General features: G+C 41.8%; 1 protein-coding gene across 2 annotated transcripts in view; it reads right to left on the bottom strand.

Moving 5' to 3' along the window:
* Positions 1-16,348, bottom strand: part of itih5 (inter-alpha-trypsin inhibitor heavy chain 5) — a 57,599-nt gene that overhangs the window by 2,080 nt on the left and 39,171 nt on the right. For both annotated transcript variants that reach the window (XM_072240945.1, XM_072240944.1), the window contains 5 exons: positions 13,838-14,009; positions 9,370-10,215; positions 5,360-5,413; positions 2,913-3,029; positions 1,616-1,993 (listed from right to left, as the gene is read on the bottom strand). In XM_072240945.1, coding sequence (XP_072097046.1) covers positions 1,616-1,993; positions 2,913-3,029; positions 5,360-5,413; positions 9,370-10,215; positions 13,838-14,009 — 1,567 coding nt within the window. The remainder of the gene's footprint in view (positions 1-1,615; positions 1,994-2,912; positions 3,030-5,359; positions 5,414-9,369; positions 10,216-13,837; positions 14,010-16,348) is intronic.

Here is a 16,348-nt window from a genome sequence, read left to right on the forward strand (position 1 = left end):
TTAATTTGCTCTCCCTATAATTTGCTAATAGAGATTATTTTTCCTTGGTTTGCTCCTTCTACCTTCTTATACCAGTAATGAAGCAAACCACACAGTCTAGTGCACACTACAGTGTCCAGAGGTGATCCATGATTTTACGTGCAAATTATTGCCCACACAACAAACCAGTCCCAGATGCCATGTCTGACTGCACAGGGACCAGCACGATCCCACAAACGCTACAGTCGGTGGGAACCAGCGTGTGGTTGTTAGACCATAAGAACATAAGGAATAGGAGCAAAACTAGGCCATTCAGGCATGGCTGATTTATTTTCCCTCCCAACCCCTTTCTCCGGCATTCCACCCATAACCTTTGACACCCTTACTAATCAAGACAGGCCTCTTGTCAGATAAAGATGGCCTCCAGATTCCTTAGTCTATCTTGTCATGGCTCTTGCACTTTGTCCTCCTGCACTGAGTTTTCTCTGTAAATGCAACATTACTTTCTACATTCATTTCCTTTTGTATTTATGTATGGAATGATCTGTGTGTGGCATGCGAGCAAAAGCCTTCACTGTTTTTCAATATGTGACAATAATAAGCCAAATACCAATTACCAATTCATTTCAAATGGAGGTACCAGTAGACTGCAGATTAAAAATTTGCACAAAGGGCTACCATTCAGATCCCTGGTTCCCTGAGCTAGTTAGATGTGGTGGAGCAAAACTAATCCCTGATAATCACTTAGGAACATTTAGAACATACAGTCATCGAGCTCCTTCTGCCTTGATAAAGCAGATGACATAACCAAAATCTCCAGCTGATCACAACATTCGCTAAAGAAATCGGGCATATCCCCTTTAACCCTCACCAATTTTTTTTTGATCCATTGTAGAAAGCATCCTAACCATCAGGGCTTGGTACGACACCTGCTCTGCCCAAGACCAAATGAAACTGCAGTGAACTGCAAACACAGCTAGGCATATCATGGAAACCACCCTCCCCTCCATGGACTCTGTCTATAGTTCTCGTTGCCTTCTGAAAGCAGACAGCATAATCAAAGGCTCCACGCCCCACCCACCCCAGACATTCTCTCTTCCCCCCATCTCCTATTGGTCAGAAGATACACATTCTACCAGGCTCAAGGTCAGCTTCTGCCACATAATATAAGAGTAGTGAACCATCCCCTAGTAAGATAAGATGGACTCTTGATCTTACAATCTACTTCACTGTGACCTTGCACCTTATTTTCTGCCTGCACTGCACTTTCTCTGTAACACTTCATTCTGCACTCTGTATTATCTCAATGCATGATTGTGATGAAATGAATTGCATGGATGGCAGGCAGATCAAAAGCTTCTCATTGCGGCTCAGTGCATGTGACAATAATAAACCAATTGTTCAATTTAGAGTTATACCACATGGAACTGGCCCTTCAACCCAACTGGTCCATGTCAACCTAGATCCCATTCTAAGTTCGTCATTTTTTGCCCATACTGAAACACACTGTATCTGGATGTCAGCTCCTCAAAGTGTCATGGAACTTGCAATAGTATGGGCCAAAAAAACTTAACAAACTTTGTAAAAATCAAACAGCAGCAGACGTGGTATAATTTATTTTTCAGCAGTCACTTACCCAAGAGACCGTGGGCATTGGAGGAAAATCCTTTGCTGTTGAGAATGTAGAATCCAAGGTGATCCTTCTGATATGGGGCCGGGTTTTTATACTGATGAACCAGGATTACAAAGGAGATGTGATCATTTATTGTCACGGTAACATTGGACTTCGCCGTCACGGACACCACCAAACCTTCGCTCTCCACCTCAATTGTTCTGTCACACGAAAGAATGAACCTGTCTCGACTGTCAAAGATGACCTTGTGGGGCGTGATTTGGATGTAGGACCGGGAGGGTTTACTGATAATGACCGTGATGGCACTGAAGTAGGTCCGTTGTTTCTTATGACCACCAGGAGGTGCCGGAGCTCCAATGAGTTGTCCATTGACTGTTACACCTTACGGAAACAGGAAAGCGAGACGATTGTTAGACAGAGCAATGTTGAAATTCAAGACATGACAAAAAGAATCATGTAAGTGAAAAATACTGTGCCAATCCTGTTTGACATCACCGCCAGTGTTAGTTGGTGACAAAGTACTGGACAGTCGATCAATAATAGCAGATGAAAAGGGCAACAGTTAGTGCTATATGAGACATAACACTAGACATTTGGATACTCCTATCAGGCATTGGATTGAAAGAGGCTTCACAGAGGTATAGAATCAGCAAGCTCTATCACAGGCATAACCCTCCTCACCATTGAAGGAATCTCCAAGAGATGGTGTTTCAAGAAGGCAGCATCCATCATCAAGGATCCTCACCATCTGGGCCAAGCCCTCTTCTCATTACTACCATCAGGAAGGAGCTACAGAAAGCTGAAGATCCACACTCATCATTTTAGGAACAGCTTCTTCGCCTCTGCCATCAGACAGCGGAACTGTCCATGAACCCATGAACACTACCTCACCATTCCTTTTCTGCAATACTTATTTATTTGACTTTTCAACATAACATATCATTTTTTAATGTATTGCGCTGTACCACCGTCACAAAACAACATGGGTCATTGACGATAAACCTAATACTGATTGATCCAGTGCAGATAGACAAATACGGTCCAAGGTCACAATGAGGTGGATTGGAAGATCAGGAATTCATCTGAGAGGTCTGAGTAGCACTTGAGAGTTTTTGTAAGAGGTTTATTCAAGTGTCTGATAACAATGTTAATAAAAAAATTAGACACTTGATAGGAAGACATGGGGAAGGAGAGAAAAGGATTTTTATGGGCATAACATGGAAAATCTTCTTTATAATTCTGTGATTCTCTATCTTAGGAATTAATCAAATATTTAAGGTTTCTCCAGTTAACATCTTACCTGAGTTTTCATGATCAGACACCAGTCTGAGCACATCTCCTGGCTGACCATCTATGTTAAAGCACACCGACAATTTGCTCAAGGGGAAATCAGCAATAAAGTGTGGGTCCCCGTCAGCTGGATGATAAACAAACACCTCAGTTTGAATGAGTGGGAGTGAACAAACAGCAGTAAGTTCAGTAAAAGGACAAACGTGAACACATCAACACTGCCTCACTAGTTTGCAATCTTTTTAATATATTTTTTCATATGTTTCCTATTGTAACTTAAAGCTTTTTAAAAATATATTGTACTGTACTGCTGCTGCAGAACAGTTAAATGTTATGGTATACTGTATGTCAGTGGTAATAAGCCTGGTTCTGACTCTAGTTCTGATTCGGACAATTCAACCTAGGCATCACAAGTTACTTGATTTTATCTGCTCATGTTTCAGGATCCGGACATCACTGAAAAGGCCCCCATTTATTTGAGTCACTCACTGGGCCACTTCAGAGGGTATTTAAGAGTGAGGCTAAAGTTTTCTAACTCTGCCACAGGCTGTCCCAAGTCTATCGGTAAAAGGAGGATGATTGAGAATGGAGCTTTCAACCTCATCTCGAAAAAACCCAGTTCTACAGAAATACCAATGGAAGCTCCAAAGAGCTCACCCGTGGGTGGGGAAGGAACTTTGATGGGCTACATCTAGGGACAACTTGAAGGACTAGCCCAGGATAGTGGACTCTGGCAGCTTACTATTGGCAGTGTAACGTCCTCGAATTTTTCGAGCAAGTTACAGGAAAGTTGAAAAAGGCAAGGCAGTAGATATTGTCTACATGGACTTTAGCAAGGCATTTGACAAGGTTCCACATGGGAGATTGGTCAAGAAGGTTCAGTAGCTTGGCATTCAAGATAAGGTAGTAAATTAGATTAGACATTAGCTTTGTGGAAGAAGCCAGAGAGTGATAGTAGATGATTGCCTCTCTGCTTACTGGTGACGAGTGGATTGCCAAAGGGATCGACGCTGAGTCTGTTGTTGTTGGTCATCTATATCAATGATCTAGATGATAATGTGGTTAAATGAATCAGCAAATTTGCAGATGACACCAAGACTGGGGGGTTCGGTGAACAGCAACGAAGATTATAATGGCTTGCAGCCCAAAATGGGCCGTAAAAATGGCAGACGGCATTTAATTCAGACAAGTGCAAGGTGTTGCACTTCAGTAGGACCAACACAGAGAATGGTAGAGCACTGAGGAGTGTAGTAGAACAAAGGGATCTGGGAATACAGGTCCATAGTTCAATGAAAGTGGTGTCACAGGTAGATAGGGTTGTAAAGAAAGCTTTTGGCACATTGGCCTTCATAAATCAAAGTACTGAAATCAGGAGATGGGATGTTCTGTTGAATTTGTATAAGACATTGACGAGGCCTAATTTGGAGTACTGTGTGCAGTTTTGGTCACCTACCTACAAGAAAGATGTAACTAAGGTTGAAAGAGTACAGAGAAATTTACAAGGATACTGCCAGGTTATATGGAAAGATTGAATAGGTTAAGAATTTCTTCCTCGCAATGTAGAAGATTGTGAGGAGATTTGATAGAGGTATACAAAATTATGAACGATTATATATAGGGTAAATGCAAGCAGGCTTTTTCCACTGTTGCTGGGAGGATACAAATAGAGGTCATGAGTTAAGGATGAAAAGTGAAAAGTTTTAAGGGGAACATGAGTGGAATCTTCTTCACTCAGAGGGTGTGAGAGTGTGGAACGAGCTGCCAGCACAAGTGGTGCACGTAAGCTCGATTTCAACGTTTAAGGGAAGTTTGGATAGGAACATGGTTGGAGTATGGAGGGCTATCATCTTGCTGCAGGTCGATGAGAATGAGCAGTTTAAATGGATTGGCATGGACTAGATGGGACAAATCGCCTGTTTCTGTGCTGTACTTTTCTATGACTTTATGACTCTATATGTGGGGCAAGTTTTTTTTAAAAAAGGAGTGGGTGCCTGGGGTGGCACTTGAATGTGTAGGAAATGGAGGACATGGACATTGTGTAGGCACAAAGGACCAGCTAGGCGGCCAATTGATTACTAGTTTAGTTGGTTCAGTACAATATTGTGGACTGAAGGGCCTGTTCTGTGTTCTATGCTCTAAGTAGTTCCTTAAAGAATAGTCAAGTATGAATACATATATTAGTCCCTATATTATGGTTTAGCTGGTATAAGAAATATTTCTGTACACATCCAAGATAATTTTATACAGTGAATGACAGATTAACAGGTCTACATTCTTCAGCATTCTCTTAGAAGGGTGTTCCTGAAGTTGAATTCAAACTAACACACCTTAGGTAATTATCACTCTGGTCAAATGATTCTGACACTGTAATCTCTACTGCAGCAAATCTTCAAACAACGGTTCTAAATCGCTAGCTGATGAGTCTTTAATGTAGATGTTCAAAGTTTTAGCTCTTACCTGATGTTTTCGAAATCACCAGAGTTTTCTTCTTCTTTCTTAAAGAGGTAGTGTCTAGATTAAGAAAGGTCAGTGTTAAATCAGTTTTCAAACTTAATTCTTGCACAATTAACATCTGGGAGCTGGCTGGTGTTAACTTCTGCGGGATAATTATAACCATTACCGAAAATGTTAGCTTGTATGTAATTGATTATGTGGCTTTTTGCTTCTTCTATTGCTCTTCCATTTTCCCTCATGGTCTCTTCCACCTCCTCTTCCCTCGACACCTATCTCTGTTATTACAACCAGCTTCTCACTAAGACACTGATCCAGTCTCCCTTTACGGCTCCAATGTTGTATGCTTCTCTTCCACCAGCTGTCTCCTCTTCTTCTTCAAGTTTGCTTCTGTAATCCTCAAAATTACTACTCTAATCCCAAAAACATGAGATTCTGTAGATGCTGGAAGTCTTGAGCAACACACACTTTCCGGGACTCTACAACTCAAATTCTCATTATTATTATGTACAACTGGGAGTAGTATTTGTTGATAATAAATTTACTTTGAATTTTGACCTTTGACATTCTGGAGGAATTCAGCAAGTCAGGCAGATTCCATGGAGGAGAATAAACCATCGATATTTCTGGCCAAGACCCTTCATCAGGACTTCAATAATTTCCTACTGTCCTATCTGAATTTGAATTTCTCTGTCAAGTGTCCAAAAATGTTACAGTAGCACAGCAGTTCTTATCAAAGACATTAATATCTTAAACACAACATAATTCTGCAGATACTGGAAATTCAGATTAGCACACACAAAATGCCGGAGGAACTCAGCAAGTCAGGCAGCATCAATGGAGAGGAATGAACAATTGATGTTTAGGGCTGAGACTCTTCATCAGAACTGGAGAGGAAGGCAGAAGAAGCCAGAATAAGAAGTTGGTGGGAGGAGAAGGAGTACAAGCTGACAGGTGATATGTGAAGCCAGGTGAAAGGGAAAGGTAGGTGGGTTGGGAAGGGGAGACGAAGTGAGAAGCTGGAAAGTGATAGGTGGAAAAGGTTAAGGGCTGAAGAAGAAGGAATCTGATAGGAAATGACAATCATTGCAGCAGAAATAGAGAAAATACGCCCCACCCCTTCTGCACCTGCCTGCATTCTCTGTCATGAGTAACCACATCACCTACCTTTAAAGTCTTCCTCTATTTTCTAGCTGAGTGTGACAGATTACTTCACTCATCTCAACACTGAACTAATTCGACAACCTATGGACTGTTTCAAGGACTCTACAACTCATGCTTTTAATATTATATATTTACTATTTAGTTATTATTATTATTAAATCAGATTTTTTTTCCCAGCCAAGCACACTCATTTCTCAATTGCTAAGAATTTTTGGACTTTTCTAGTGGTGTTTAGTATTGTGGCTTTCTGAAGATTTACATAGATATTACTGCGTAGCCCTAATCATTTAATGCTATTGCGTAGTACCTTTGGGATGATATCAGTTGTAGATATTACTATTGGAACAATGTATATCTTGTTCATCTTCCAAAGTCTTCCAATTTCCTCTATTAGTTCAGCATATTTCTGTTTTTTTTCACTCCTTGATTTCAGTAAGCTATGTGTGTTTGGAATGGCTACATCTATTAAGTAATTTGTTCTTGCTCGTTTATATTGTATTATTATATCCGGACAGTTATTATGGATTGTCCTATCTGTAATAACTGATCAGTCATAATATATAATTTATGGTATTCTGACTCTAAAACTGGATTATGTTTGTACTTATAGTAAAGTATTACTTATTTTATGAGTTTGTATTTTAATTCAGCATGTTATTATTATAATTATTTGTTTTTTTGTGTATTTGCACGGCTTGTCTTCATTTGCACATTGGTTGTTTGTCAGTCTCTGTGCATAGCTTTACATTAATTCTATTGCACTTGTTCTACTGTGAATGCCCACAAGAAAATGAATTTCAAGGAAGTATATGCTGACATATACATTAAAGGCATCCGTTAGTCTTGTGAGGCCATGGATCTGCACCTGGAAAGTCTTCACTCTCCAGGGAGCAGGCCTGGGCAAGGTTGTATGGAAGATCGGCAGCTGCCCATGCTGCAAGTCTCCCCTCTCCACGACACCAATGTTGTCCAAGGGAAGGGCAAGGGCCGATACAGCTTGGCACCAGTGTCATCGCAGAGCACTATGTGATTAAGTGCCTTGCTCATGGATACAACTCGCAGCCTCGGCTGGGGCTTGAACTCACAACCTTCAGATCGCTAGTCGAATGCCTTAACTACTTGGCCATGTGCCCACATACATATACATAGTTTGATAATAAATTTACTTTGAACTTTGAATCTGTTTGGTTGTGAATCTAATCACAATAGGATCACCTCTTCCTTCTCCTGCAATTGTGGATTGTAAGCTATTTTGGGCCCCATATCGAAGTAAGGATGTGCGGGCTCTCAAGAGGGCCTAGAGGAGGTTCACATGAATGATGCCAAGAATAAAAAGCCTGACGTACGAGTTCATTTGATGTCTCCAGGCCTGTACTCACTGGAGTTCAGAATGAAAGGTGGGGGGTGGGGGAGTGAAATCTTAGTGAAACTTACCAGATACTGAAAGGCCTGGATATGGTTGATGTGGAGGTGGTGTTTCCATTGGCAGGAGAGTCTAGCATCCGAAGGCAAAGCTTCAGAATAAAGGGACTTCTCAATAAACTGAGATGAGATTTTCTTCAGCCAGAGGGTGGTGGATCTGTAGAACTTTTTGCCAGAGAGGGCTGTGCAGTCCAAGTCACTGGGTGTATTTAAAGAGGGACACGGAGCATGTGCAGGCAGACAGGATTAGTTTGGATTGGCATCCTGGTTGGTGCACATAGGGTGGATTGTTTCTGTCATGTTCCATGTTAAATACTTCTGTTGTAGCTGATCCCTTGATCAGGAAAGCATTAACGGAGCCATCGTGTCGTACAACCCACTGCGTCCTATACCACTCCCACTCACCTGCATTAATTCCATATTCTCCTCTGCCCTGTTTATTCAAGTACCTGTCCGGACATTTCTCAAATGTGGTTGCTGTTCCTGCCTCCACCACCTCCTCTGGCAGCTCATTGCAAATACTTGTATGAAAAGTTTACCCATCAGATCCACTTTAAACCTCCTCCCTCACTCCTTTAACCAACGCCGTCCAGTTTAAGGCACCCTTGCAATGGACTCGAGCTACCTACCCCATCTCAAAATTTTATATACAGTAATAATGATTATGCTTATACAGCGAGAGAGGGATAAAACTGTGGAGGGGGAGAGAGGGGGAGAGGAGAGAGAGAGAGAGAGAGAGGGAGGGAGGGAGAGGAGAGAATGGGGGGAGGGGAGAGAGGGGGAGGGGAGAGAGGGGGGAGGGGAGAGAGAGGGGGAGGGGAGAGAGAGGGGGAGGGGAGAGAGAGGGAGGGGAGAGAGGGGGAGGGGAGAGAGAGGGGGAGGGGAGGGGGAGGGGAGGGGGGGGAGAGAGGGGAGAGAGGGGGAGAGAGGGGAGTGAGAGGGGGAGAGAGAGGAGTGAGAGAGGGGAGGGGGAGAGGGAGGGGGAGGGGGAGGGGAGGGGGAGGGGAGAGGGGAGAGGGGGAGAGAGAGGGGGGAGAGAGAGAGAGGGGGAGAGAAGGGGGAGAGAGAAAGAGAGGAAGAGAGAGAGAGAGAGAGAGAGAGAGAGAGAGAGAGAACACAATCTGATGGACATTTGCGGTTCCAGAAGCATATTGCGTGACGTGACTTAGTGATTGTTTAATAAGTGCTATTTTGTCTCATTTACTATTTTATTAATCATTCTTTATTTCTGCATTTTCTTATTTATATAACTTTATTAAAGTAACTTCTAATAACCTTTAACACATCTACAGTGATTCCTGTGTTTGTGGATACCTCATGCTGCTGTAATACAGAATAAGGAATGAATTTTAAAATACTTTTGTTGCATCATTTGACTAATAGAAATTTGACATAAACAGCGATGTACTTGCTGTATAAGTTTACTTTACCTGGTTTATCTACACTGCGTAAACTCTGCACTCCCTCGTCGTTCACCTCAGGGAGAGGGAGTTCCTCTTCTTCGTTTGCGCTGCTCTGTTCATCTGCCCCGTTCACAGTCAGTGATGTGAGCGGTGTGAGGAAATGGTATTCCACTGATAGATTTCTGGCTCTCCCCGAAATAATTTCCTTTATTCTGCTGCTGCCAGTCTTTAGCTGTGACCTCAGCAATTCTTTGATGGTCAGGAAGCCCCATGCCCTCTGGATTAAGTTACCGTTGCTCGGCTTCCCTTCGACACTGCTTGGCATTTCCCTGCTCTCATCGACAGGGACCTCTGTCTCCAACGTGAGTTGCTTGTCGCTGGTGCTCGCTGTTACTTCTACATGGAGCTTATCAACTGTGCCATTGACCAGCTTGCCTGCGACCACAAGCTCTGACCCATTGAAGTAGTTTGCAAAGAAATTCTGCGTCACGTACTCCACCGCATCTTCAGAGTAATCCACGCGGATGTCCGAAAGGAGCGGAGTCCCAATTTCATTGAAGAACCCCCTCAGCTGAGCGGCAGCATCCAAGTCTTCACTGATCCTCCGCATCACCCCACAGTTTTCCAGAGACATTCGCTCCAGGAGTCTATAGTCCACATCCCTCCCTATCCCCAGACTGAACAGGCAGAACTGTTTCTCAATGGCTTTTCTTGTGTTGCTCAAAATCTTCTGAGGCTGAACCTCAGAGACAGTTGGACGCCCGTCAGTCAAGAAGATGATTAAAGAAATTGTCCGAACAGTCTTATCTTGTTGGGCGATATAATCCTTCAGCAACTTCGATCCAGTCTCAATGGCATCATTTATATTGGTACCTAAGAAACAAGGGAGAATTTAAATGAGGATACCTCAAGTCCTTCAGTACCTGAAAAGATACAAAAACAATTTTATTGATCAAGGGGTATAGAACTGATATTGGAATTATGGCACACGCAAACATTTTTTTGGCACGCAGCGTGCAGTGCCACCCTCGATTCCTTAAGCCACACCCATAATTAAATGATACATAATGATTATCTTCACTGCTAAATGAAGCAGTGAATATTTTTTTACAACCCCAGAGCAGTGAAATGTTTTCGCAGGAAATGTCTCACACTGACTTGGCACCAGCTATAAAATTGCGAAAACACTTGATGCTGGACGATATGTTGTGAAATCCTTACAGACCTGGTGTACACTTCAAGATCTTTTAGTGAAAGGTTACAATACCAATAGTATTTAGAAATTATGTTATTTTTCAATTGTCCTCATAGAAGTTTAATACTAATAAGTTTTGAACAGATTTTTCTAAAATGTTTCATTTATTCCAATCTAAATGTTATATTTTTATTAATGGTGAAATAATAAATACACATAAAAAGCAACAGGACTCACCCTTTTTCTTTAAAAAGAATTAATTATTGTTACTAATTAATTTATCATTGATAATCTCTGCTCAAAATTACCATGGCACACAAAAGAATTTTTAGATTATTGCTTATTTAAACTCACACCCTATAAAAGGTTTGTCACCTTTTATAGTAAAAGTTACGCGTAACCTGCTTGATAGTTCAATAATATTTAAGTACGTTGTTTGATTAAACATTCTTAGTTCATTTAAATAATTCATTGTGGATTATATGTAAAAGTATGTGAATGGCATACGTCATCCTGACACTAAGTCACACGTACGTGTGCTCTGCTTAAAGTAAAAACGAAGTTAGATTCGCATTTCCAGCTCCCTTGTTTTTCTTTCGATTGGTTTATATGTTTAGAGTTACAAAGCACAACATAGCCCATCTGTGCTGAGCACATTCCTACGATCAGCAATGCAGAGTTGTGCATCCCACTGCATCGATGAATCAGAATCAGGTCTATCACCACTGTTGTGAAATTTGCTGTTTGCAGCAGTAGTACAGTGCAAGACATAAGAACTACTATAACTCTCAAGAAAGGAACTTTACAAAAGAAGAAAAAGCGGCTTTAATCACCGACAACCATGCCTATTTATACTAATCCCACTTATGATTGCACTACTCCTGTCTCATCCTGTCACTGTCTCATTCTGCCCTGCAGAGCTGATGTACGGTTAGAATGACAATAAAGTTTTTTGAACCTTGAATCTTAATTTCACATCCCTCTAGACGTAGCTCTGTCAACAACCTGTCCAGATGCTTCTTGAAGGACACAGATTGGCTGAATGCACATTATCCTTTCACCAGAGTTGAGGAATAAAGAACTAGAGCCCATAGGTTTAAGGGGAGGGGAGAGGGATTTAATTGGAATCTGAGGGGCAACTTTTTCTGTTTATGGAAGGTGCTGTAAGAGGAAGTAACTGAGGCAGGTACACTAACAATATTTAAAAGGTACATGGATAGGAAAGGTTTACAGGAATATGGGCCAAATGCAGGCAAATGAAGCTTGTTTAGATGAGCATCTTGGTCAGCACTGACCAATGGGCCAAAGGACCTGCTTCCACTCTGTATGACTATGAATATTAATATTGTAGCTGTTCCTGCTTCTATTACCTCCTCTGGCAGCTAATTGCAGATATCAACTACTTCGTGTGTGAAAAATTCACCCCTCAGGGAAAATGTACTCATTAGTTCACCATTACAGAGTAAAAGCATTATGATGTGATCTATTTTCTAAGTTGTAGTGGCTGGGGGAGGCTGGAATTTAGAAGGGATTAGGGAAGATTGAAGCTTCATTTGAGAAGAAATAGATCGGGTATTTAAGGAAGGATTGCGTTTTGGCTACTGCATGCATATTAAAGATCCCAATAGGGTTGAGGGATAGAGAAACACGAGGATATAAAGGAAGGTGCATATTGCATTAGGGGCTTACATTTGATATACGTCACATTTGATATATTTGATATAAAATCTGATATACGTCTACTTTCTGCCTTCCATTGGGCAGAAAGCTTGAGTACACATACCACCAGGCTCAAGGGCAGCTTCTATCCACAGTTATCAGACTCTCGAATGATCTTTGTGTACAATAAAGAAAAATTCTTGATCTTTCAATCATCCCATACTGACCCCTGCTCTTTATTTGTCTACCTGCACTGCACTTTCCTAGAGCACCACACATAAAATGATGGAGGAACTCAGCAGTTCAAGCAGAATCTATGGAAATGAATAGTCAACATTTCGGGCTGAGATCCAGTCGGGCAGAACTGGAAACGAAAGGGAAAGAGGCCGGCATAGAAAGATGGAAGGAGGAGAAGGAACACAAGCTAGAAGGTGATAGGTGAAGCCAGGTGGGTGGGGGAGGAGGGATGACGTTAGAAGCTGGGAGGTGATAGGAGGAAAAGGTAAATGATTGGAGAAGAAGCAATCTGATAGGAGAGGAGAGTGGACCATGGGAGAACAGGAAAGTGGCAAGGTGATAGGCAGGAGAGGAGAAGAGGTAAGAGGGGGGCCAGAGTGGGGAAACGAAGGAGAGGGAAGGCAGAGGGGGAAAATTACTAGAAGTCAGAGAAATTGATGTTCATGCCATCAAGTTGGGGGCTACCTAGATGGAATATAAGGTGTTGCTCCTTCAACCTATGAGTGGTCTTATTGCAGCCAAAGAAGAGGCTATAGACTGACATGTCAGAATGGAAATAGGGATTGGAATTGATTCTGCCTTTTTTTCCCTCTTAGACTTCCTCAATGTACTTATGTATGGAATGTTCTGTCTGGATGAACCACGAATGAAAATTTTTCACTGTATCTCAGTACATGTGACAACAGTAAACCAATTACCAATCAGCAAGTGGTGAAAAAAGTTTGGCGGAACGGTGGGTGACTTGTACATCAGTGTAATTTATACACTAGTGCACTAGTCTACTAAAGATAGGTTACATTTGGGACCACCATTGCACAGGATCTCAAGAGACGGCAGAGGGTTGCAGACACAGCCAATTCCATCATGGACATAACCCTCTCCACCACCAAAGACATCTTTAAGATGCGATGCCTCAGGAAGGCGGCATGCACTACTGAGGACCCCCAGCAACCCAGGACACGTCTTCTTGTTACTACCATTGGAGAGGAGGAACAAGAGCCTGTAAAACCCACACTCAATGATTCAGGAGCTGCTTCTTCACCACTGCCATCTGATTCCAGAAAGGACCATGAACCATGAATATTGCCTCATTATTCCTTTATTTAATTTGGTAATTTATAGTAAATTATATATTTTGCGAAGTACAGCTGAGGCAAAACAACATAATTCACATCATCTAAGTCAGTGACAATAAACCTGATTCTGGTTATAATTCTGGAAGACAACAATTTTTTTTTAAATCTCTCTGCCTGAATATTCATGTTTGTTCATATTTTACTGAATTTGAAATAATCAAACTGTAAAGCCCATTAAAACAAAGTTCCATTGTCCAAAGAGTGAGATTTTGCTTTTGAGAGGGGAGATCATAAATTAAGTTAAATTTAAATCATTAAAACACTTTACCTCCTGAAGGTGACAACAGGTAGATGTACTTCCTGGCATCCAGGAGAGTCTCCTGGGTGACAGGAACAAGGCTTCCGTGTTTCCAGACCTTGATGCGCCCAGAGAAATTGATGATGTTGAAGTGATCAATGGGTCGAAGGTCTTTGAGGATAGTGAAAAGGGCATCTTTAGTCTGTGAACATTATCTGTTGTTTAGTGAAAGAAGTTTGTACACAAAGTCATCAAAGCCCCATTTCTAAACTATATTTTGGCCAGATTAGAGAAGTCATTTAAAGACCACCTTCACATTCCATGTACTTGATATCCACGTATTATACCTAATATGTGCATTTGTTAAAGAGTGGACGGTATGGCTGATCAAAGAAACACAAGTCACTGAGCAGCAGCAGGATATATCAGGGTTTATTAGGGATAGATTTGAATGAAGAGGTCTTATACAACTGTACTCTACTCTTGGGTGACCATATCTGAAGCAGGGTGAGCAGGGTGTACATCTTTGTTCCCCTTACCTAAGGAAGGATGTGTTTGCCATTGAGGAAATGCAGTGAAGATTCACCAAACTGACTCAAGGATGGCGGATTTACTGTAAGAGGAGGGGTTCGGTCGACTGGGACTGTATTCGCTAAAGTTTAGAAGGAAGAGTTATTCCATCCAAGCAGACAAAATTCTTAGCAGGATTGACAGATTGGAGGAAACAAGTTTTAAATGTAAACTTGTTATTGTAAGTACCTGCAAAAAGGGTAGTACTCACGCCGTACGTCAGGTGCATATATCCTGAAACTTGGGAAACAGTGACATCAGAGATTGGACTAAGTTATTGGCAATAATGATACATTGTATAAGCAATGCTCGAACCTTAAATATAGGACCATAAGGCAGGACCAGTATTAGACCATTAATTTTATTTTTTGTACCAGTAGAGCCACCCCTCCCCCCTACTTATGTGCCCTTCTTTTCAATACAATGTGTATCTTTGGATATTAAGCTTCCAACTATGATCTTTTAGTCACGACTCAGAGATGCCCACAACGTTTTACCTTCCAATCTCTAACTGCGCTACAGGATCATCTACTTTATTCTGTGCACTGTGTGCCTTCAGATATGATACCTTCAGTCCTGTATCCTCATCACCCTTTTCAAATTTTTCCCCCATGTTACCAGAAGTTAAACTCTTCACCCTTTGTAAACTTTTTGCATTTTTTTTGTTTGTTCTGAAAACTTTGTAACCACTCTTGCATTCTCCTTCTCTTTTACTTCAGGCTTCTGTACCTCGTGCGTGACGGTAGCTGTGAGGTGATGGATGGCCCATGCGATGGGGATCTTTGGTAGTGGACTTACTCACATTTCATTAAGTTTCTTTTCTTGTAAGCTATGAATGATTTATGTTCATTTAAATTTATGTTAAATTATGATTGAAATTGTCTGTTAATGCACTGCGCTAGTGCTGTAAAAAGATAATGGCATTTTCATTGGAACTTATAACTGGTCTAAGTATGCCTGTGATGACAATAAACTTGAACTTGAGTGGCACCATCTTTCTACTGTGCAGGGAACAGGCCTGGATATCAGAACATATTGATCCATGCACTGTGGCTCACAAGCCTCCTTGATGGAACTAAAGTTGGAGCCTCAGCAAGATATAGCCTATGTTTTCCCCAAATCCCCTCACCTCTAAAGTGTGCAGAACCATCTTACCTCTAAGCAGTTTGAAGCTGATGAATGGACTGGAATTATGTGTCGTTCCAGAGCCCCTCCGCAGCAGGTAGTCCACAATTAACGCGGCACTAACTTATCAAATGTGGGTGTTAATATAACGGACAAGCAGTGGCCACTTTGTACACTCAGTGGCCACTTTATTATGTAGCTCCAGTATACCACGGTTGTAATGAATGGTTATTTGAGATACTTCCTGTCAGCTTGAACCAGTCTGGCTATTCTTCTCTGACCTCTCTCATTAACAAGGAGTTTTCGCCCACAGAACTGCCACTCAATGGATTTCTTCCACACCATTCTCTGTAAACTTTAGAACAGGTGTTCCAACCTTTTTAATGTCACGGACCCCCACCATTAACCGAGGGGTCTGTGGACCCAAAGTTGGGAACCCCTGTTCAAAAAACTGTTATAAGACCATAAGATATAGGAGCAGAATTAGGCCATTTGGCCTATCGAATCTACTCTATCATTTCATCATGGCTGATTAAATTTTCCTCTCAGTCCCAATCTCCTGCCTTCTCCCCGTATCCTTTCATGCCAATAGACAATAGATAATAGACAATAGGTGCAGGAGTAGGCCATTCGGCCCTTCAAGACAGCACCACCATTCACTGTGATCATGGCTGATCATCCACAGTCAGTATCCAGTTCCTGCCTTATCCCCATAACCTTTGATTCCGCTATCTTTAAGAGCTCTATCCATCCCTTTCTTGAAAGCATCCAGAAACTTGGCCTCCACAGCCTGCTGGGGCAGAGCATTCCATATATCCACCACTCTCTGGGTGAAAAAGTTTTTCC

The sequence above is a fragment of the Mobula birostris genome, chromosome 23 (assembly GCF_030028105.1).
Source record: "Mobula birostris isolate sMobBir1 chromosome 23, sMobBir1.hap1, whole genome shotgun sequence".
In the NCBI taxonomy this organism is placed as follows: Eukaryota; Metazoa; Chordata; class Chondrichthyes; order Myliobatiformes; family Myliobatidae; genus Mobula; species Mobula birostris.